At 40.3% G+C, this 22715-nt stretch overlaps 1 protein-coding gene across 3 annotated transcripts in view; it reads right to left on the bottom strand.

Moving 5' to 3' along the window:
• Positions 1-22715, bottom strand: part of PAPPA (pappalysin 1) — a 287476-nt gene that overhangs the window by 78723 nt on the left and 186038 nt on the right. For all 3 annotated transcript variants that reach the window (XR_011972082.1, XM_072631746.1, XM_072631747.1), the window contains 3 exons: positions 7112-7225; positions 6681-6816; positions 4514-4727 (listed from right to left, as the gene is read on the bottom strand). Coding sequence is in view for 2 of the 3 variants with exons in the window: in XM_072631746.1 (XP_072487847.1) it covers positions 4514-4727; positions 6681-6816; positions 7112-7225 (464 nt within the window). In the remaining variant the exon portion in view is untranslated. The remainder of the gene's footprint in view (positions 1-4513; positions 4728-6680; positions 6817-7111; positions 7226-22715) is intronic.

The raw sequence follows: 22715 nt of genomic DNA, 5'->3' as shown, positions 1-22715 counted from the left end.
ACCATCACACCTGGTATTACTATCATTTCTTAAAGAATTAATATAGTTTGAAGTATAAATTTGCTCTTATTCCAAGAAAAGTAAAATAGAAAGTCTAGTAAAAGAAATGGTGGATTGAAGGGGGTATGGAGAAGGAAATGGAAAGTGGATCAAAGTGAGGGGAACCTTTGAAATTTCTGAAGGAATGAAAGAGAGAATGCTAAGTTTGAGGTGGGGAAAGGAGGGGGAAGGAGATTTGGCTACTGATTTCATTTATTATTCCATAAAATGAGCATCTACTATATTCTGCAACTAGGAAGGATAGGATATTAAAGTGGATAAACAAGGTAAGAAGGGCCATGATAACCCAGGGAAACCATGAGTAAAGTCCTTCATCATGAACTGCTGTCTTCTGGGGGACCATTTTATATCACTTCCACCTGAGAGAATAAGCCTTTTACTCTCCTCACACTTGGGAGGGAGTGTAAGCAATTCATTCTGGCAAGGGGCCTGAGGTCCTCCTTTGTTGGAAGTAAATTCCAAGTTTTTATAAACAGTACAAGGTCACCCTGTGTCCCTGTCATGGACAGCATGCAGGCCTGCTGCCCTAGTCCCTGGAAGGCTCATGAAAGAGCCCAGGAAATGGACTCAAGCTTGAAGAAGCAAAACCAGTGGTGGAACAGTTTCAGGAACAAAAGCCTCAAAAGCCTGGGTTTCCAAAGGTTAGTTTCCTTGTCTATTATAACAGCCCTGCTCAAGCCAGGCTCCAGACTCTGAATATGTTTTTGTGAAGAAGGAATGAGAAAAAAAAAGAAAAGAAAGATTTTCTAAACACACAGTACTTCACATTTCATAACAAACTGTTCAATTCCTGCTTAAAACTGGATGAGTGAAGGAAGGGGGGAGAATAAGACTAAGGAGCACACACACTCTTGAACACTCGACACTTACACAGACAGCTCCCAATCTCAGCCTTCCTTTTCTTCTTCCTGGTCTCTCAAAACCTTGTTCCTCCAGGTTCTCTCTCTGTCTCTGTCTCTGTCTCTGTCTCTCTGTCTCTCTGTCTGTCTCTGTCTCTGTGTCTCTGTCTCTGTTTCTCTCTCTCACTCTCTCTCCATTTAATTTGAGCACTGGGATTTGGCCAGACTTAGACAACTGGACCTCTCATTTGAAACTTGATCTTCCTTTCTTTGTGCCTCTGAATTTGTACAGTTTATTACATAGAGTGATCAGAGGCCTTGAATCTAGGTCAGAACACACTGACTGGATTGATTTAGTTATAGAGATATTCATTTCTCTACCTCCTCCATGCCCCTCCCCAACGCCCTGTATTCTTTGCACCTCATCTCCACCTCCTTTACGAGTAAAGCAAGCAAGACCTGAAAACTCAGATACTACCATCCACCTATTCATTCCATAGACCCTCGAGTAACTAGCTACTCAAATGGTTTCCGTTCTCTTTATTTGTTTGTTTTGTAGCTATTCACTCCTTTCTGGAAAAAAATATTGATCATTATTAAACTTAGAGCATTCATCTCATTATTCTTCTGATTGCTACTGTGTTATTCACAGAGATGTTCCTTAGCCTTTCCAGTATCTTCCCTGTCTCTCCCAAGCCCAAGTCCTATCTGCTCTGGCAAATCGTGAGTGTATGCTCTATGCACAGCTGCAGACCACAATGATGCTCAAGGATGCTGTATAGATAGGAATCAATGTCCCAGTGAGAGAGTGCAACTAGCAAGGCATTTTCTTTCCAAGTTTGATCAAAGGAGAGGCACTATAATCTCAAGGATGGTATCTTAACGTATAATCCAAAGCTTTCACATCACAATGCCTTTTAATGCCCAAATGTGAATGAGTATAAATTTTCTTTCCTTTTTCTTCTTCCTTGTAGGTGGGGAGGGTCACTTAATTCTTCTGAACCTAGACTGTTAAGAGTTGAAAAGGACCCTAGAACATAAAATGTTAGAACTGGAAGGGCCCTCATCAGGTCTTGAACCCAGTTTTTCTTAACTCAAATCAAGGTCAACTCTTTATCCAAGGCTGCATTGCCTCATATATAAATTGCTTTACTCAATATTTGTTGATTGATGCATTGACTGGTTGGCTAAAGATCACTACAAAGTTAGGAAACACCTTAAAAGAAAGGTGCTATGGACAAATCCAATGTCACATTAACTTTTCCCCCTTTTTTTGAAAATTTCCCCATATATTAAAATTTATTAAAGGCAGTATGGCATAATGGATAAGAACTGGCTTCGGAAGACAAGACTTGAGTTCAGTTCACAGTTCTGAAACATACTGGTTGTGACCCTAGGCAAGAAAGCAACTTTACTTCTCAGTGCTCTAGCCAGTGCTTCTTACACTGTGGTTAGGGACCCCATATGGGGTCATGAAAAATATGACAACAGTAACAGATTTCTGAACATACAACAACCAAAAATTAATTCAAACTCAAACACGTAATGAATCCAGGATACTTCTGGCAATGCTTGACAATTTCACTGTAGCCTTGGTTCTGAACACTTTGCACTGCACATGCCCTCATGCCACACAACACCAACAATGCTGCTGAAACTCAAACAGATGTCTGGAGTGGAAAAAGTTTAAGAAGTCCTGCTCTAGACAACTCTCTGAAATCATTTGGCAGAAAAAAGAACCAACCTGCCTCGTTAGAAGAAATTTCTTCTTCCAAGAGTTTCTATAACAGTGAAATCACAGGTTTCATTTCTATTCCTTCATATAATACAGATAATTCTTTATTTAAAAAAAAAGCCTATTGGGAGCAAAGGATTATAGCAATCAATATTTAAGGGGATCTTTTAATTCCTCCTAAATGAATGCATTAGACTTTGTATGACATTTGTGGGAAACGATGAATAAAAAACTGAGAATTATCTATAAGCCTGCTTTTTGTCCTCTGGGTCGACAGGTGAGTGGAAAATTTGTAGGTTCCTTTATACCGTTCTCCTAATCTCTACACTCAGATGACAAAAGGAATGAGGTCAAGCATTCTCACAGGGCAATCAGTCACTGAGAGAACACTGATCTCACAACCAGAGAACCATGTCACATAGAACTGCTTTTTCCTTCAGTAACTCATTCAAGGGATATTCCTAAAGCCCCCACCATACGGAGAGCCCTGTGATAGCCATAGCACAATCTTGCAATGAAGACAAAAACTGTCTTTTATCCACAGAACTTTGTATTTATCATTCCAAGCAATGTTGTAGAGTCAGTCATTATGAGGAAACTTAGAACCTAGACCATTAGAATATAGATCACTAGCACTCAGAGTTTTTCCAGAACACAAACAGAATATCAGCTACAGAGTACTGGAATTTAAAGGAACCTTAGGAACCATGATAAAGAATGTCAAACATTAACCTAGTCCTTTTAAAAAAAGGAGGAGGGAGCACGAGGAGAATTCAGGAAACTAGAGTCAAAGGAGATGGAGTGAATTGCTAACAGTCACACAGTGAGTTAGAGGCAGAGCTGGAAAAAGAATTCAGGTCAGCCTAATGAAGACTGTCATCAGAATCAAATGAGAAAATGTTTGTTAAACTCATTTTGGAGGTGGGACAGTTGGAAGGGCAAAGTGCAAAACACATGGAAGTATTATCAAAGAGTCCCTTTGGATTAGACTAAAATCAATCAGTCAATTAACAAGTATTAAATGCCTCCTAGAAAGTGATAGGCAGTTAGAGGGCACAGGGATTAGAGTACTGGGCCTGGAGTCAGGAAGACTCATGATCCTGACTTCAAGTCTGCTCTCAGACACGGACTAGCTGTGTGAACCTTAGTCACTTAACCCTGTTTGCCTCAGTTTTTTATGTGAAAAATGAACTAGAGAAGGAAATGACAAACGACTCTAGTATCTCTACCAAGAAAACCTCAAATGAGGTCGTGAAGAGTAGGACACAACTATAAAACAACTGTACAACAGCAGAAAGCAATGCTGTAAAAAAAAATAAATGAAATATCCTAAGTAAATGACTAGTGTGCAAAACCAGATCTTTATCTGGTCAAATCTGAAACATTACTATTTCTAGAGACCATCCTACAGATTATGAGGAGACTTCTTTGGGGTCACACTTTGAGGAGTCCTTGAATAGAGATGGTGGAGCTATTTGTGTATCACTAAAAGGCAAAGGACTGGGGTGAAGCATGGTAGATTCTGAAATTTCGCATGGGTCATCCCAATCATGAGCTTTTCTCATTTCCCTGAGAATGTACGTATTCACTTGGGATTAAATAAATGGTGAGCCTCCTTACTTTGCAGCAATTACAAGTTTAGGGAGAGTGAAAGAAAAAAATCAATACAATGGCACCATCTCTTTCTGATGAAACAGTAGGAATATTGGGGCTTTACTCAGCATTATAAAAGGCCACTTAGGTTCATCTTCCTTCCCTTCAGTTTCCTGGTCTGACTTTCTGAGGTTATAGACCAGAGAGGGCAGGGAAACTATTTGTTAGGGGTGGGGAAGAAACTGAGAGGGGACTGTGGGGAGGAAACTGGAATTAAGAGCTTTACCTCTGCTCAGCTGGGCTGTAGGTCTCCCCTCTCTGACAGCTGCTGATGGTGATGGGGTCAAAGTTGTAGAAGGAACGCAGGGCCACCCCAGAGATGGCGACCAGTGGTGAGCTAAAACTCACAAGGACAGCTTGGCTGTGGTAGAAGGGGTGGCTGAGGTCATGGATCACCGGGATAATCAGGGGATTGCTCCTGCAACTTAGAACATGGACACCTGTCAGGGAGGGTAGAACAGAGAGATGGAGGGGAGGACACTCATTAGTCAATGCTTTTCACACACGCCCCAAAGGCCCTTTCCAAAGCTTCCAGACCCTTTTATGTCACTACACAAAAGCCCCATTTGTGCAGCTGATGGGGATTTCAAGTTTGATTGAAAGTTTTGTGGGGGGTTTTTGGGGAGAGGTTGTTTTGATCTGAGTTTTTTTGTGCATTAAAAAAACAATCCCCCCCCCCCCAAATAACCCTCTCTAATTTCCTTCCATTTTTCACTTCCTAGGCTAATGAATATTCTGTTTCCTCCACTCTCTCTACTCACCTACCTCCTCCAGCTTCTCTTTCTCCTAACCATACCGACCTATCAGCATTCACTATAGTAATTTCTTCTTTACCTCCTTCCCTTTGGATTCATGCCCTCTGTAATCCATTCTTTAGATGGTCCAATTCTTCACCCTCCCTCAAACAAGATTAAGGCTTTTCCCTGGCTTTGTTTACATGTCTCACTTTCCTCTTCCCTCTCAACCTGGCCCTGTGACCTAAACTGCCACTGTGTTTGCCACAGCAAACCCTGCTGACAAGAGTGGAATGGGGAAGTGTGGAAGAGGGACATGTGAGCAGGCAGCGCTATTGGAGGACTCAATGAGGAAAGACTGAATTCATCAACCCAACAAGGCACCCAACAATTATAACAGAGATGGTATTCACAGGTTTAGCTGCATCAAAGACATCTAACGTTCCAGACACCTTTGCCCAGAACCAAAGACAACAAAAACAACAATTTTTTTGAATGTGTTTCCCCCTACCAAGATAGAGGTCCCTTGTAAGCACATGGCAGTTTTCTTTCTCTTTTCTATTTATTATTTTCTCTCTTACCATTTAGGGGGCAAAATTCCTCCCTTCTTAGCTGGCTTCTACCTGACCCTGAAACGACCTCCTTGTCTGCCTCCCTCTCACAGGCCTTTTGAAATGAGCTCTCTGTGGAATGATGCTGGGTTCCCGCTTTGAAGCAGGGGCTGCCAGAGCAGCGTCCGCCTGGAATTCCAAACACTTTGGAATTGCAAGGCTGAAAGTCATCCATTTCCCCAATCCCCTGATTACTGCTAGCTTGCCAGAAGGGCTAGGGGCTGAGAAGAGGTTGGGAGGTGGGGGGTGGGGCAGTGTAGGGCCAACAGGGTGGTGATATCAATTCACCTCCTGCTAGGTAGATACTCAAGGGGCCTTGCAGTCAACACTAAGCCTAATTGGGCCCCTTGGTACAGAAGTACAGCTTCTCAGGAACTATAGCGAGTCTTCCCAAAGGCAGTCAGCGAGGGACGATCAGAAATAATTTGTGCGACTCAATCTGTGTGTGCCCCAGGATAGGAGGGTTCATCTTTTCTCCTGTTCGTATCATTGCTTTCTCTAGGAAGGTTATGGTCAGTCATTCCTATTGACTGAGCACCCAACGCATAAAGAGCCCTAAGACAGTTTTGCGGGGAGAGACAAGGATTAAATTGTTACCCCCAAGGAATTTACAAACACTTTATGATATGAAGAAAAATCTTGGACTGGGAATCAGGAGAACTTAGCCATGAACTAGCTATCGGCGTCAAGCAAGAAATTTCTTCTATCTGGGCCTTGGCTTCCTCTTTTACAAAATGGGAGATGGACAAGAAAATCTCAAAGATTCTTTCTAGTTCTAATATTAATTAATATGAATTTAACATGCATCTTTATATACAATAAGTAAAAGTGAATTCCACTAAAGAAAATTAAGTATTTGTACAGTTTATATATACACATAATCTAATATATACGTATGCACATAATATATAAATGTACTGTTTATATATGCATGTATACAATATATGAATATATGAGTATATATAATTCACACACATATATGCACTTGTATCTTTATATACATGTGAATGTAACTACACATATGTTTGTGTTTGTGTGTATATCATACCCAGATCATGAATCTGTTCTTTTGTGTCAAATAGCTGAACACTGATTGTCTCCTGTTTCTGGTCCAAATAATTTGTCCCATCAGTCACCAGATGGACAATAACTGCTGTAGCTACCATTGGCTGAGAAAAGTAAGCCTGTGAGAGAAGAACAAATGATATTAAAATGATATTAAATGATATTAAAGTTACTTGCCAGTTACTTTACTTTAAGGGGTGAGATTCGGTGGGGAGGGAGAAACAGAAAGCAAAGAAGGGCTGAACAGGACTAGAAATGTTCTTGTTCAAAGTCAAATTAAAAAATTCACAAGGGTACAATATTTCCTCCTACATGGACTCCCTTAAAGGGTAGATCAATGTATAAAAATATGGAGCCAATGACCCAACAGAAGCATGTTGGGAATTTTAAAGGATTTTCATCCCAGTCTCTTACCTTGAGCCAGAAAGTGGTCTGAGTGTTATATGAATATTGGTAGTTGATTGTGCAAGGATACCATGCGTGCTGAGACACCTCTTCACTCAAGTCTACCACTTTGGTTCGACACATCTGGAAAAAGAGAGATGCTTTGAAATCAGCCACAGGTATACTTCTATATGTCCCATAGATCACCGAAGGAAAAATGTGTGGATATGCATGGGCAAGTATATGTGCATGAATGAAGTGTGTGCATACACACATACAGAGCTTAACCTCAGTTGTTGGTATCCATACTTATTGCAGCTTAGCTCAATACCCAGAGGTACCAGAGTGAGATGTAGTGATTTTTTTTGTTTGTTTATTTAGATGGTCAGTAATCAATAGATTCACCTTGAGACTGATTAGGCTTTTGGGGAAATGCTAAACTTCTTTCTGAATGTGTTAAATCATCTCTTACCATTATCCAAGGCAGGTTCCAAAAAAAAAACCCAAAAAACAGTAAAATTTTAAATTAGAATGAAAAAGAAAATAACAGGAACACATTTTCCTAGACAAGAATCCAAGAACATATGTGAATGAACATATAATTAATTTTTATAACACATGTACATACTCTGTATGTGTATTGTATACTCTGTAAATTTGTTGTGTTCGTCCTTTGTTGCCGATCTGTATCTCATATAAGCACATATACTAATCTACACACACACACACACACACACACACACACTTCAACACATCAAAGATCTGTAATTTTGTTGGTTTGGTTATTTCTTCTACTGAAACAGATCCCAAACCCTCCTTAGCAGGTGGTCTTAGCATGAGTTGCCATGGCTAGAAAATTCATCGCCCTATAAACAATCCCTGATGAAGTTTTGTAAGCTCAGCTAGGCTGGCTCTAAGATGATGTCATACCTTCCAGCCTTTCTAGCCTGATGAAAGTGGTGGTGGTGGTAGTAGTAGTAGTAGTTGTAGTAGTGGTGGTGGTGGTCGTGGTAGTAGAAGAGAGATGCATGTCTCAAAGTGTACCCATTAAGTGACAGATATTTTTGGCTACAGTAATTCATGACAGTGGTTATTTCAGGCAGATTGGAGTTCTGTAATCAGTGGAGTGAGTATCCACATGAAAGAAATGGTATATCCTTGAAGTAACAAATTATGCATTATGTAGTCATATATATGCCTACATATATATATATTCACACATGTATAGACTTATATTAAATTATATTAAATTCTTAAAAATCCTCAGATCTTCTGTATTTGTCAAAAGCACTCTTGTTCTTGACAGTCCACTCCTTATAATCGATCAACCAACAAGCATTTAACTAAAAGCCAACAAGCATTTAATTAATGATGAAACTCCATAAGCTCAGGTGTGCCAGTACTGTGATAGATTCTTAGAAACTAAAGATAAAAAAGAAACAGTGCCAGCCCTCTAGAAGCTGACAAAAGCCTTCAACTTGCAAAGGGTCACTTGTAGATTTAAATTCATACACAGTCTTCTATCATTTATTTCGAATAATGGTCACTCATGTCTCCACCCACAGAAAATATATACGTTACAATTTCCCAAGAGCCTAACTGCTGTACAGTCAATCATGTTTACATAAGTTTCTGTTCTGATCACTCATCCATCCGTTCTTTGCTTCCATAAGCCAAGCAAAAATGTCAGCTTTACCCTTATCTCTTTTCCTTTGCATTGTTTGATACTAACAGAATATTTGTAAAGAAAGCAATATAATATAAGCTATAAAATTATGGGATAAATTAACTCTTTGGCATTAGTAATGTCATATTATAGCACTAATCACTGTACAGGTAATAAAAAGGTAGAGATTTAAAATGCTACGATTATATTTAATAGTTGAACAGTTTAAATGGACTTTAAAGTATTACTACAAAACCAAGGGCAACTAGATGGTGCAGCGGATAGAATGCCAGGCCTAGAGTCTGTTAAGACCTAAGTTCTAATTTGACCTCAGACACATATTAGCTGTATGACCCTAGGCAAGTCATTTAACCCTGTTTTCCTCAGTTTCTTCATCTGTCAAATGAGTTGGAGAAGGAAATGGCAAAGCACTTCAGTCAAGAAAACTCCAAAAAGAGGCCATGAAGAGTCGGATAAGACTGAAACAACTGAACAACAAAGCAGAAATACAAAGACATTAGAGATATAAATTTTAAATGGATTCATTAAATCATTTCAAAAATATAAAACCATTTGATGGTGATATAGATTTAGAATACTGTAAACAACATGGAAGAGTCAGAAGACCTAGATTAATATCCTGACTTTGTCACTTATTAATTACACGAAGTTAGGCAAGTCATGTAACCTCTCTAGGTCTGTTTCCTCACATCAAAAATATGGGACTTGGAATCATTGATCTCTGAAGTTCTCTCTAACACTACTGTTATGTGATTTAGTGATATATGATAAATATGAGGCAGGGGGTGTCTGAAAAAGCATTTACCTGGAAGATGAGAAAAATACAGCGAATAAAAATGCATGTATACACACACACACACACACACACACACACACACACACACACCCTCACACACATATCAGCGTTAGTTTCTAATATAGCTTTCTCAAAGGGCATTGAAACTTGTAGAAAAGAAAAGGAGGAAGGAAAAAAACAAGCATTTATTAAGCACCTACAATGTGCCAAGCTCTGTGCTAAGCACTTTGAAAATATCTCTTTTAATGTTCACATCAACTTTGAAAGGTAAATGGAAACTGAGTCAGACAGATAGTAAAGATCTGCTTACTTTAGTACGTTCTAAAATTAAAGTTTTCATTACAGTCTAAATGCTTATTGGTTACTGAAGTGTGTATAGTATACATACTATTGAAGAATTCTTCTTCTATACATTGCTGTATGTGAACTCCCATATACAATGAATGTTTTTCACAGTAAATTCCTTTGTTAATTCAACACAATTATTATATGTTTACTATGAGCAAGGCATAATGCTGAAAAGGACTAACAAATGAGCACATGAGGTGAGTCAGTCATTTAAGGGGATTCAGTATCTTTTTCTGGCTTCATTTGTAACGTCCGAGTCATTTCAGGCAGGCAACAAGTGTTTAAGTGCCTACTCTGTGCCAGGCATTTTACCAAGGATAAAGAATACAAACAGAAGCAGATAGACAGCCCCTGTCCTCTAATGGGGGAGGACAACACATAAAAGGGGCTTGAAAGGGAAAGTAGGTTGGGGTTGAGGATACCTGGACCAGGGACCTGGTCGATGTAGAAAAGTCCTGTGGAGATGAAACAGCAATGCTCCCAGGAGAACAAGGAAGACATCTTTGGCTTGGCCCCCATCCTTAAACTGGAGATTCTGAGATGAACCAGCAACAGAAAGTGAGGACTCAGAGATGGACAGTACTTTGAATTTGAGAAGTCATCCACGGGTGGAGAGAACTTCCAGGGTGAAAGGGTGTCTATGGATCCATAGAAAAAGTCTTGCGAAAATAATACAGCTGTACGCTCTGGAGACAGATGTCTGTGTTTTTCTTAAGTTTCCAAAATGAATATAAGTCCATCGGTATAAAAACTATTCCTCTCAGGAGGATTTTTTTCTCCACAAGGGGGAATATATACATATACCTATGCATACAAATACACATATACACCCATGCATATATATGTACACACACGTGTGTGTATGTATATGTGTGTGTGTGTATCCCAACCATCAATAATAGGCTAATTTGAAAAGTCAGGGCAATCCACAACCATGTGTTTCCATATTAGCTCAGCAAGGATGGCAAAACAGTTGAGCTCTGAAGGCGAAAAAGCAGCAGCTGAAACCCATAACTCTAAGAAGAGAACCAATCTCTCTCCCATGCTGGGCTACCAGTAGCCAACATAAAAACAAGGAGAAGTCAGACTTTTACTACCTATGTTACAGACCAACACTTTCTCTCTCTCTCTCTGGTGTTACTATTTGCGCATAAACCTATAGTGGTAGAGGAAGCAGAGGAGACAGGTAAGACTTTGTAGAAAAGCAGGGAAACTAAGAGGGAGGTCTGTGTCTTATTCCTGGGTACCTTTTATTGCATGTCTGAGTATTTTCCCTCTACTATTTGCACAGCCTAGGAGAGCCTGCTTGGCCATGTTGCTGAGCTGCCCAAGGCACAGAGAGCACCAAAAGTCTTTTTGGTGATGATTTGCGTAACAAGGTCAGAGGCAACTTTATCCTTGACAACACTTCCAAGTCTTTCCCTCTTCCCTAGAACCTGTCAATGTCAGAGGCAGGGGGACCCTGATGTACAGTTTAGAATTAAAAAAAAAATGTTTCCTCTTTTAAACCTTGAATAAAAAGAGACATTTTAAACAATAGCAGGGCACTGCAAAGACAAACCCAGAGACATTCTTCAAAGGATCCCCTGGAGAAAATGGAACGCAGTGTGTTGCCAGTCTGCAGGTAAAACTGAAGCAAAGAAAAAGGCTTGAGGGACCAGCCATCTGATTGGCTAGAAGTGAGGTAATGGTTTCAGTCATTCAGCTCTCTAAAGGCCTTGTGCAAAGGAATCTATGGGTAAAACATAACCAGCTTTAATGGGCTGGAAGACATTTTTGAATTTATTTTTCTAAAAAACAACTGGGCTCAAGCTTCCCTGAGACTTGCCAGTGGGTAGTGTTACATTTTACAACAGTCTAAGACTTTACATAAACTATCTTTGGTATTTGAAATGCAGTTCAGCAATTCGACATGTATCATTTCAGAATTCTTCCTCCTCATGTTTTAAGCCGCCCTAGTCCTCCGTGGAGTGTGGTTGAGGACACCACTGTAGTCAGGAGGAATTATCTGTCCACATCTAACATCTTCATGGTCACAGAACTCTCTGACATGAACAAAGGCCTCTTATTGCTTTAATACGGTTAGCCTTTATCTCCCTCAGTCTATCAGCACAGGACGCAGCTTTAGAGAAACACGCCGCCAATATTTTCTCTTTTGTTGTTTTGTTTAGTATTGTTTTTGTTTTCAGCCTGGCTAGGATTATAATCAGAGATGGTCAACTCAGATCAAAGAGTAGGAAACCAATCCAGTTGAATCTTCGCCCAAAGTCCTGACCAATTTCAAACACATCTCTGGTGTGAGAGTTCCATAAGGATGTCCCTTTAGTGAGGAGAATGGGCAGAGTACCTTCTTTTCCAAATACATTTACATGCAGCTCTGTACATCTCCCATTTGAGAATGGTGGAATAAGCCCACAAATGAAATTGAATTGTAGTTATATTTTCTCAGGCCACCTGAAGAGCACCTTTCAGAGGATAGTTTTATGATGTCTGACTTTTCATCTAGCTGCATTTCAATTAGGGATGGAAGGGAATAAGAATTTCTATAGTGCTTACCATATGGCAGACACTGCATTAAGCACTTTTACAAATTTATCCAATTTGATCTTTATAAGAACCCTGGGAGATAGGTGCTATTATTAGACCCATTTTACAGTTGAGGAAACTGAGGCAAATAGAAGTTAAGTGACTTGACCAAGATTATATTGATACTAATTGTATGAAAATGGATTTGAACTCAGGTCTCAATTCTAGGCCCAGCACTCTACCTACTTTTCCATTAGCTATCTCTATTAGGAATTAGAAATTAGCACCTGATTTTAGTTCCTCATCTATGGCTCTGAGAATTAAAGAAAGATAGAAATTTAAGACTAGGAGTGACCTTAGGGGCCATCTAATTCAATGTCTTACCCAATGTAAGAATGTTTCTAATGTTATCACGCCTTTTCTTGAATACCTCCTGTGACCTAAAGTTCACTGTCATTCAAGGCAACCTCACTCCATTGGAGGCCAATTTTATTTGGTACAAAGTTGTTCCTTACATTGAGTTAAGATCTAGATTCCTTCCAAGTGCAGCTCAAGCAACACTTCCTACATGAAGTATTTCTTGATCTGTACCAACCAGTGTCTTCTCCCTCCTTTATATACTTTATATAAAGTTGTCTATAAGTTGTTGTCCCTTGATAAAATGTAAGCTCCTTCTGGGGAGGGACTATTTCACTTTTTTTTTTTTAATATTTTTATGGCCAGTAACTAGCCCAATGCCTACAAACACAAATGCTTATAGATGGATTGAAATTCTTCCCTGTTAATTTCTCCTCATTGATCTTCATTCTGTCTTATGGAGGGCAGAAACTTAAACTTAGGTTTGTTCCCTCTCTCAAAAGGCAGCCCTTCAAAAAAGAAAGAAAATCTCCCCTATTTCTCACCCCATCTCCCCCTTCCATTTGTCTTCTTTTTTCAAACCGGAATACCCCTGGTTACTTTGACCAATCCTGACCTAATTTTCATTATCTTGGCCACCATTTGTTTTTCATTGCCTCTGCCCTTTTCTGGTGGACCACCTAGTTAGTCCATTTTGGAATTTTAAGGAACAGAAATACAACTTGATATTCTATTAGGTTTACAGTTAGTGTACAAGCTACCTGCCAGGGGTTGGGAGAGGGGGGAGAGAGAGAGAGAGAGAGAGAGAGAGAGAGAGACAGAGAGAGACAGAGAGAGAGAGACAGAGAGACAGAGAGAGAGAGACAGAGAGACAGAGAGACAGAGAGAGAGAGAGACAGAGAGAGAGACAGAGAGAGAGGGAGGGAGAGAGAATGAGAATACAAATGTACTAATATACTTCATCACTGACTATTTCCCAATATTTGCTCTACTCCTAAGAGAAGGGCTGATTCTGAGTGGCATGTGACAATTAGAGCTAGAACTATTTTCTATTTTGGAAGACAAAAAGCTAGAACCTTTTTCAAATGTAGCAGTTCAGGTGAAGCTGACCCCAGGCACATTTGAGTGTACCAATCACGAGTAAGCCAGATAACAATGAACACGGAGGTTGGTAAAAATTCCTTCGGTGTCAGGGGCTGTACTTATGAACTTATCAGCCATTCTAGTTATTTCTGTCTACATATCTCCTTCCTTAGTGGGAAAGGGGTCTAATCAACCAGACTGCATTATTATTCAATAAATAATCTCTCTCTCTCTGTCTCTATCTCTCTGTCTGTCTCTGTCTCTCTCTCTCTCCTGGACCTGTGGTTTAATCAATGTAAGGGACTTCTAACATGGAAGCCTCCAGTCCTGACGTCAATCTGTCACTTACAGTCTTAGAGAGTTGCTGGGAGTACTGAAAGGAACTTGACTGTGGTTATACAGCTTGTAAAAGTAGTCATTGGTAGTACCCAACCATTCTGTACACTAAAGCTACCCTTCTATCATCTATACCAAACTGCCTTTTAAGACTGCTCTTAATTCCTTCTTAATCCTCTAGTCACAATGCACATACTAATTGATTTTTACCACTGAGCTCACCCACCACTGAACATGCTGGAGTTGATTAGGCTCAGTCTCTGCTCATCCTTTTCTCTTCATATATGTCTGAAGTGATTGCATGACTTCCTGTTTAACCTCCAATTCCCCTGACTCCTGTTTGTATTAGGACAATAATCTGCCCAGGCCTTTTCACTGTTTCCCCACTACGTGTTTATCTAGCAAGGCTTGTTTAATAAAAATGGTCCTCATTAAATTACCAGCTCAAAAATTTTGCAATCTTAGGAAAATATCAGCACCAGGGTCAGTGTAGGGAAGTGAAGAGTGTGCTGGGGCTAGTATTAGGTAACAGAGGCTTAAGTCTTGGCTCTGTTTCTTCCTAGAGAAAACCAAAGAGCTTCTCAGAGCCTCAGCTTCCTTATTTACAAGGGAGGCATATGGATACCTGCCCTGTCTGTCTCCTAAGCTTATGGTGAAATTTATGTGTTGGCAAATTTGCATGGTTGCTGTGAAGAAAGCACCCTGTAAAACTCAAAACACTAAACTTATCATCAGCCAGTAAGAAAGATGGTTCCACACAAATATACAGTAGTTGTCCTTTCTCGTACTGATTTTTGTTGCGGTAGGGCTGTTCAGTCGGGAACAAGGGAAAAATACATTGAATTAGAAGACAGAGGTTCTGGGTTTGAATTTAAACTTCATCTTTGTGTGACTGCACACATCATTTCACCTTCTATCTGCTTTAGTCTCTATAAAATGAATTGTTTGCACTTAGTTGCATTCTAAAGTTGCATTCTTAGTTCAAGCTCTAGGATTCTATGATCAGCTTCAGAGTAGGTTCTTCTGAGTCTATTTTGCTTTTATATATAGTATGATGGGGAAAGCTGGAGACTAGATTCCCAGTCCCAACTCTAGAACTAACCAACAAGTCACTTCTTTAGGAAAAGCCACTGCATGTACTCATTGTGCTTTCCTCATCTCTAAAAGGAGGGGTTTGGCCTAGATAATCTCTAAGGTCACTTTCAGCTCTCAAGTTCTATGATTCAATAAACTGATGTCAAAGCCACTGTGAGGGCTATTGGAGAGAACTGTCTGTATTTTATTGAGCTCAAAAATTAAATGGTCATGAAATAAAAGTGGGGTAAAGGCGATGGGTATGGTCCCATTTGCCTCCCAGTCAGCGTAACAACCTCGGGATCAAGTTTTTGCAGTTTTACAAGGTCAGAGGTTGGTTTTGCAGCTGCCCACCCTTGCCAAGACAACCCAGAAACAAGAAAATCAATTCAGACATCATCACCATTAATAAAAAGTTTTGTGTGTGTGTGTGTGTGTGTGTGTGTGTGTGTATGCACATGCACGTGTGTGAATCTCTTTAGTTGGGGATTCAAGGGAGTTCAGGTGGATGGTCTGAATCTCTCCGAGTTAAAAGATCCTTCCACAGAGTAAGTTCTGGTGAAAAGTTTTGTCTGTTGTCGGTCCACTAACCAGACAGGACAGGGGGACATGAGTGGCCTCTTCTGGTATAGGGGGAGCATTTGTCCACTGGATAAGTGACCAGTTATGGCAGCCAGCACCAAATCCAGTCCTCAAAGGCTGCTTTCAATTAGAGGAGTTAACGATGTCTTGCTTTCAAAGGGTTTTTTTAATCCAGTTTATCTTCCACCCACACACGTTGTACACAAAGGCAGGGAGACAGAGAGAACAAGAGGAGAAGGAGCTGTGGTATTTTCCCACACGAGGGAATGCCATGCGGTTTCTATTGAGTTCCCCTTTGACAGATTTATGCCGTCCTTTGTCAATCACAGGAGGGGGGAAGTGCTCACCAAACCTCCAGCCCATCCTCTCCAATTTCCTCTTTCTACCCAAAGGGACCTGGGAATGTGCCACAGAGAAAGAAAGGGGAAAAAAAAGGCAGAAAGGAGGGAAACACACACACTCACATGCATACACATACACACACCAATCAGGGTTTCCTAATGTGTCTCCTTAGGCCAAATGTTAGCCTCAGTTACGCAGGCGCAGCTCCAATTGACTTCACTGGGAATTGAGCAGGCGTAAATGGGGCAGGAGCTGGCCCCTTTCACTTAACCCCAGTGGACCTCCAAACACCAGGCAACTCCTGAGTGTAAAGTGGACTTAGAAAATGCTCTATTTGGGGTGGAGTGCAGAAACTAAAAAGATAAGGAAAAGAGGAAGGCTGGCCCCTGTTTCCTTTTCCTCCCATCCAAGCTCAGTTTAGGAACTGCTGACTTCCTAAATCAGAAGGGCAGAGTAACTATGTGGAAGTCCTACAAGAAGTGAATAATCCAGTAGAAATCTATTCTGATGTACAGAAGAGACCTGGACTTTAGCCTAACTCAATGTATGTATAACTCACAGATGCTCAAGTTGGACAAGACCCCACAAGTCAATACCCAGTTCCAACCGAAGTAGGAACAGTTACCCCACCACTCCATCAATCAGTCAGGTGGCACAGGAAATACAAAAGAAAAGTGAGACAACCCCTGACCTCACGGAACTGATATTATAATGAGGGAGAAGCGGGGAGCAGTTAGGTGGCACAGTAGATAGAGCACTGAGCCTGGAGTCAACAAGAAGTAACTACTATGTTACCAGACCTATTAAGTGCTCAGGATACAAAAAGACCTTCAAGAGACTTTTTCCAATTCCCCAATTATTACTACTCCTCCCTCAATTACTTGGCACTATTTCCCATAAATCTGCATTTACTTATATTTACTTAATTGTGGAGAAGTAAGTGTGCTTGGCACAGTGGATAAAGAGAACCAGTTTAAATTCAGGAAAATCTGTGTTTTGTTGCTACCTCTGACACACACTGACCTAACATCACAGACTTCTAAGCAAATCTATAAACTAATGGTTCTCAAACTTTTTGATCTTATGCCACCTTTTACATTCTTTAAATTATTAGAGGAAGTATCCAGGCCCTGAAGACCTTTTGGTTATGCTGATTATAACTATCAATATTTATTATATTAGAAATTAAAACATCATATCATTATGAAAAACATTTTAACCCTGGATTTGCTGAAAGGGTCTCTGATGCTTGTAGGGGTGCCTGACATATTTCTAGAAATACTGCTTTAAGTTTTAAATAGTTTTAAGACCTGCATTACTAGAGGGAATAGCCTGAGCTAGAAGTTCCCTCAACTAATGAAATCATGTTTCCAATTCCTACTTATCTGGGAACCTGTTGTATCTCCTCCCTCAATCTGTTCAGTCATGCCTGACTCTTCGTGACCTCATTTGGGGTTCTCTTGGCAAAAATACTAGAGTGGTTTGCCATTTTCTTCTCCAGCTCATTTTACAGATGAGGAAATTGAGGCGAATGGGGTTAAGACCTGCCCAGGGTCTCACAGCTAGTACGTGTCTGAGGTCAGATTTGAACTCAGGAAAAGAGTCTTTCTGACTCTAGGCCTGGCACTTTATCCACTGTGCCACCAGTAGGTACTTAATAAATGTTTATTATTGATTGGTTGAAGGAGATGATTTGAGCTTGTCCTTGAAGAGCTGAGGAGGGAGAGCAGCCAAGGCCTGGAGACAGCCAAAGATCCCCAGCAGCTACTCACCAAGTTTCTTTCTGAAGATATCTAGTAAAGGAAAACCTGTTGGCTCCTGGGACGTCCCCTCCACTTAGACAATACACAAGACTATCTCCCTTCCCCACATACTCTGTCTTTCAGGGACACTGGTCTCCTTGAAGTTAATCAAACAACATACTCTATCTCTCAACTCTGGGCAGTTTCAGTCACAATACCTGGAATGCTTTCCTCCCCACTATCTGCCTCCTGGCTCCCTAGGCTGCCTTTAAGTATCAGCAAAAAGTCCATCTTCTAGAAAAAGACTTTTCGGATGGCCCTCAATGTTAGTACCTTCCTTGGTATTCCCAATTTATCCTGTTTATAGTTTATTTGTACGTACTTCTTTGCACATTGTCTCCCGCTTTAGACTGTGAACTCTGAAAACTGGGACTATTACTCTTCCTTGTATCCTTAGTGCTTAGCAAAGTGCCAGACACATAGTAGGTGGTTAATGAATTTTTTTTAACTGACTCTTGGCCAACTAATTGTTATTAAGTCTTTCCTCACATTGAAATGTCAGGCCAAAAGTTGTCAGAAGACCTTCTACCCACTGCTGTCCCCTAGAGCTAATCTGAACTAGGGTTTTACTTCCCCGGACAACACTACAGTATTCCCTTTGAATTACCTCTGACCAACTACCAGAGATTTTCCAGTCCAGCCCCACTCCTCCACCATAACTGAGACGCTTAGAATGTCTCTCCATTTTTATTTTAAGCATTAACTCCCTCCCTTTCCAGACCCCAGTGTCAGGGGGTATAAACAGACTACAAAGAGTTAATGGATTAACACTGACCTCAAATTCTCTTTTACAGACTTAACAACTACAAAAAGCTAGTCCTGTTGTTTACAAACCATTAGAAACAATTATCACCTTCCTGGGCAGGGCCTCCGGGAGTAGTTTACAGCTTGGATGCAAGTCTCTAAGAGATAACGAGAATCCATTCTTTCAACTTTCAGATTTATAGTTCAACAGTAGGTCTGACAGTCAGCCAACAATTGTTGCAGGGGTAGGGCACAGAGAGCACAGTGATTTTTCCCTCCTACAGTCACAGATATCTGAAGACCCTCAGGGTTCTGACTTGGTCTGTACTTTCAGATTGGACAATTTCCCATCTAATCCACCACCTCCCCCCACTAGGAGTTCAGGTTTCTGTAAAGAAGTTTTAGCATGTGGAATCAGAAAATCAGAGATTTAAACACTATCCAGTTCAATTCCCCTAATTTTACACGTGAGGAAAAGGAGAGTCAGGGAGAGAATTTACTAGCCTAACATCCTCCAGATAGGATCTGAAAGCTAAGTGGTTCCAATGCTCTCTCCACAAAGCCATGAATTGTAGGAGACTCGCTTTCAGTTATTATCCCTAATGCTATAGCTCAATTCAAATCACCAGCAGTGAATTGTTCTCAATAAGAGACTAAGGCAATGGATTCTGAACCTCTGGGGAAAATAACAAGAAAGTAAACAAAAGACTCTCTAGTGGTAATTAACAATAACAGTGACAGTAACACTTGCAGTAATAGTAACAGTAACAATAGCAGCGTGGCGGACTAATGTCCCTTCAAGATGTAATGGAAAGAGCTGTCAAGATGGGACTGGAGTTCAAACCTCAGCTCTGTCATTTAGTTCCTACATGACTTTGGTCAAGTTACTTATCCTCTCTGGGACTCATTTTTCCCATCTGTAAAATGAAGGGTTTGGAGTATAGAGGAAAGAGCCTGGAATCTCTCTGGTAGCTAGGAGGCACAGTGGGTAGAGCTCTGGAGCCGGGAATTTACTGGGTGTCTGACCCCAGGCAAGCCACTTAAACTGTTTACCTCAGTTTTCTCATCTGTATAGTGGGTGTAAGAGTAGCATTTACCTCCCGGAATCATTGTAAGGATCAAATGAAATAATATTTGTAAATGACTGTAGGTGTTATATAAATGTTGGTTGGTGATGGTGATGGTGATGGTGATGGTGAAACTGAGTTAAAGAACAGAGTTCTAATCTTCTCTTTGGGGATTACTACATATGACAGTAGGCAAGTTACTCAACATGCTTATCCCACCATTTCCATATATAAAAAGCAAGGAGGTGAGGTTAGATGGCCTCTAAATTCCCTTCTAACTACAGCTGTACACAAATTGAGACAGAGAGAGAGAGAGAGAGAGAGAGAGAGAGAGAGAGAGAGAGAGAGAGAGAGAGAGAGAGAGAGAGAAAGAGAGAGAGAGAGAGAGACTGAGATTAATTTCTTTCTCTAGGACCAGATCGCTTATAAATTTCTTTCTAATCCTAAATCTATGATCCACTTTCCAGTTCATGACTAAATAAGGAAACACCTTTACCTTCAAAGCATTAATGGTGCTGATAATTATCTCAGAGATGGAGAAGCCTTGCAGTAATTCTGGCAGGCCAAAGTTATTCCAATGGGTGAATGAAATCATAATCTTGAGGGTAAAATTCTGAGGTAATGGTTACAGTTCTGGTGCCCATTAAATCCTATGGGGGGGAGCACTGGATATTGTGGTATCACTGTTATATGTCAACACTTATTCCATTTCAAGACTTTGGTGAGATGTGAGGAGAGAGAGAAATGTGGCTGTTTCACCTAATGAAACTCAATAGGTCTTCTTGTCTCCTCTCCACAATTTTGCCGGTCAGTCACTCACCCTTCCACCACCCCATCTGGACTAGTAACCTAGTGAAATTCTTTGTATATCATTATGAATCCCTTAAGCCATTTAGCCTACCAGATCCACTTTTTCAAGGCAAAGTTGTATAATGGACAGACCACTATAACTGGACTAGCAGGGGCTAGATTGCGGTCCTGACTCTGCCACCATTTGACTTTAGTCAATCATTTCATCTCTAAGGATCCTCAGTTTTCTCATCTGTAAAATGGGGGGCGGGGGGGGAGGATAAATCAGATGACCTACGAGATCATTATTTTTTTTAAAATAAAAGTTCTAAATTCATGATCTTAAGATTTCAAGTAATAGAAAAAATGTTATTAGAACTGGTGAGGGGAAACACATGAACAAGCATTCAAAGTCTCAACAAGAGGCCACTTGACAGAGACCTCTGTCCTGGCAGCAGCCAGGAGTGTGCAGAGAAGCAGGATACTAAACAAAAACAAAACAAATAATAATTATTTTTTTTTCTATGTAGTGCTCCATGGCAACCTTCCCTCTGCTTCAGAAAGCTCTTTGACAGCAAGGGCATGTGGGCCCACCTGTTTGTAATTTCTGGAGGATAGCGGGTAGAGGAAAAGTTTTATTTGTTTTAATTATTATTATTTAAAAAGTGGAGTGGAAAAAATCTTAACCTAAGACAGTGCTTGTGGGGCTTACATAATTTTCCATGTCAGAGGAGGAAGAGGGATTCCCTCTCCCTGCTCCAGTCTCCCAGATGGTCTAGGGGTAAAGGAATGAAACTTTGCTCTATCCCCCAAAGGAAAAAATGCAGACTTAGAAGGGACCATAGATGTAGAAATGGAAAGGACCTTAAAGGTCATCAAGTCCAATGCCTGTCTTTCATCTCATACATTTTGTACTACTCTGAAGCCCAGGGTAGTGAAGTAATTTGCCAAGAGTCACACAAGGAATAAATAGAAAGCCAGAATTTGAAACCAGATCTCCAGACACCAGAGTAAGTACTCTTTCCACTGTACTACTATGAAATGAAAAGTAGATATTTCCTTTAAGTGCTGGGAAATGAGCTACTGTGGCTTTGGTGTACCTGGGGAATGCTCCAATGTGGTTCAAAGAGGGAGGGTAAGTCAAATTTCCTTCTATAGGAATTAGTTTCTTCTTCAATCATGGAGAAGTCTTGGTGAAAGGGTGCCACTGCAAAATCATAGAACTGATGAGTTAGAAGGAATCTGAGAGTTCATCTAGTCCAGCCTGTTGAGGGAGTGCGAATCCCTCTCCAGCATCCCTGACAAAGGATCACCCAGCCTCTGCCTGAAAACCTTCAGTGGCAGGGACCTAAGTATTTTATGAGGTAGCACTGGTTGTCCAGAGAGCTCTAATTGTTGACGTTGATCCCAAATCCACCTCCCTTGTCTTTTACCCCTTGGTCCTATAGGCACACAAAGTCTACAACCTCTTTGTTATGACAGGGCTTCAGGTTTCTTTAAAGAAAGCCATCTTGTCTCTCCAAATTCCATCTTTCTCTGGAAAAATCTTGGTAAGATGACAACAAAAACAGAAATTTCTCCTGATTATACTCTTCTCAGCATCATTCATTCAAAAAATGCAAGTGCTATGTGTTAGTTATCATTATGGCTATCATAATTATTATTAATGATAATAATTCTATGTATTTTATGCATCTAAAAAACATTCTTCTGAGAAAGGGTCCATGGGTTGCACCAGACCACCAAAGGGCTCCATGAGAAAAAGAATAAGATCCATTGGACTAGATGATTACTAAAAACCTCCTAAGCCAAAATGTGTATGATTTTTATCTCATAATATTTGTAAGAAAATGGAACAAAGAATCAAACCAACGATTGGTGGTGAAATTTCTAGGAAACCAACTCCAACATAAAAGGGGAAAGAACATCATTATGTTTCCTAAACTCATTAAATGATGGGGTATATATCTGGTCACATTGTCTTGGGTTGTTTCAAAGTCCCTAATAGACTTAAAACTTAAAGAGATTAAATTTAAAGCTTAGAGGGACTTCAGAAATCTCCTCGTCTAATTCTTCAATATTGCAGATGGAGAAACTAAGA

The sequence above is a fragment of the Notamacropus eugenii genome, chromosome 1 (genome assembly GCF_028372415.1).
Source record: "Notamacropus eugenii isolate mMacEug1 chromosome 1, mMacEug1.pri_v2, whole genome shotgun sequence".
Classification (NCBI taxonomy): domain Eukaryota; kingdom Metazoa; phylum Chordata; class Mammalia; order Diprotodontia; family Macropodidae; genus Notamacropus; species Notamacropus eugenii.
Note: the sequence above shows the minus strand (reverse complement) of the source record. Positions and strands in the feature narration are given on the sequence as shown.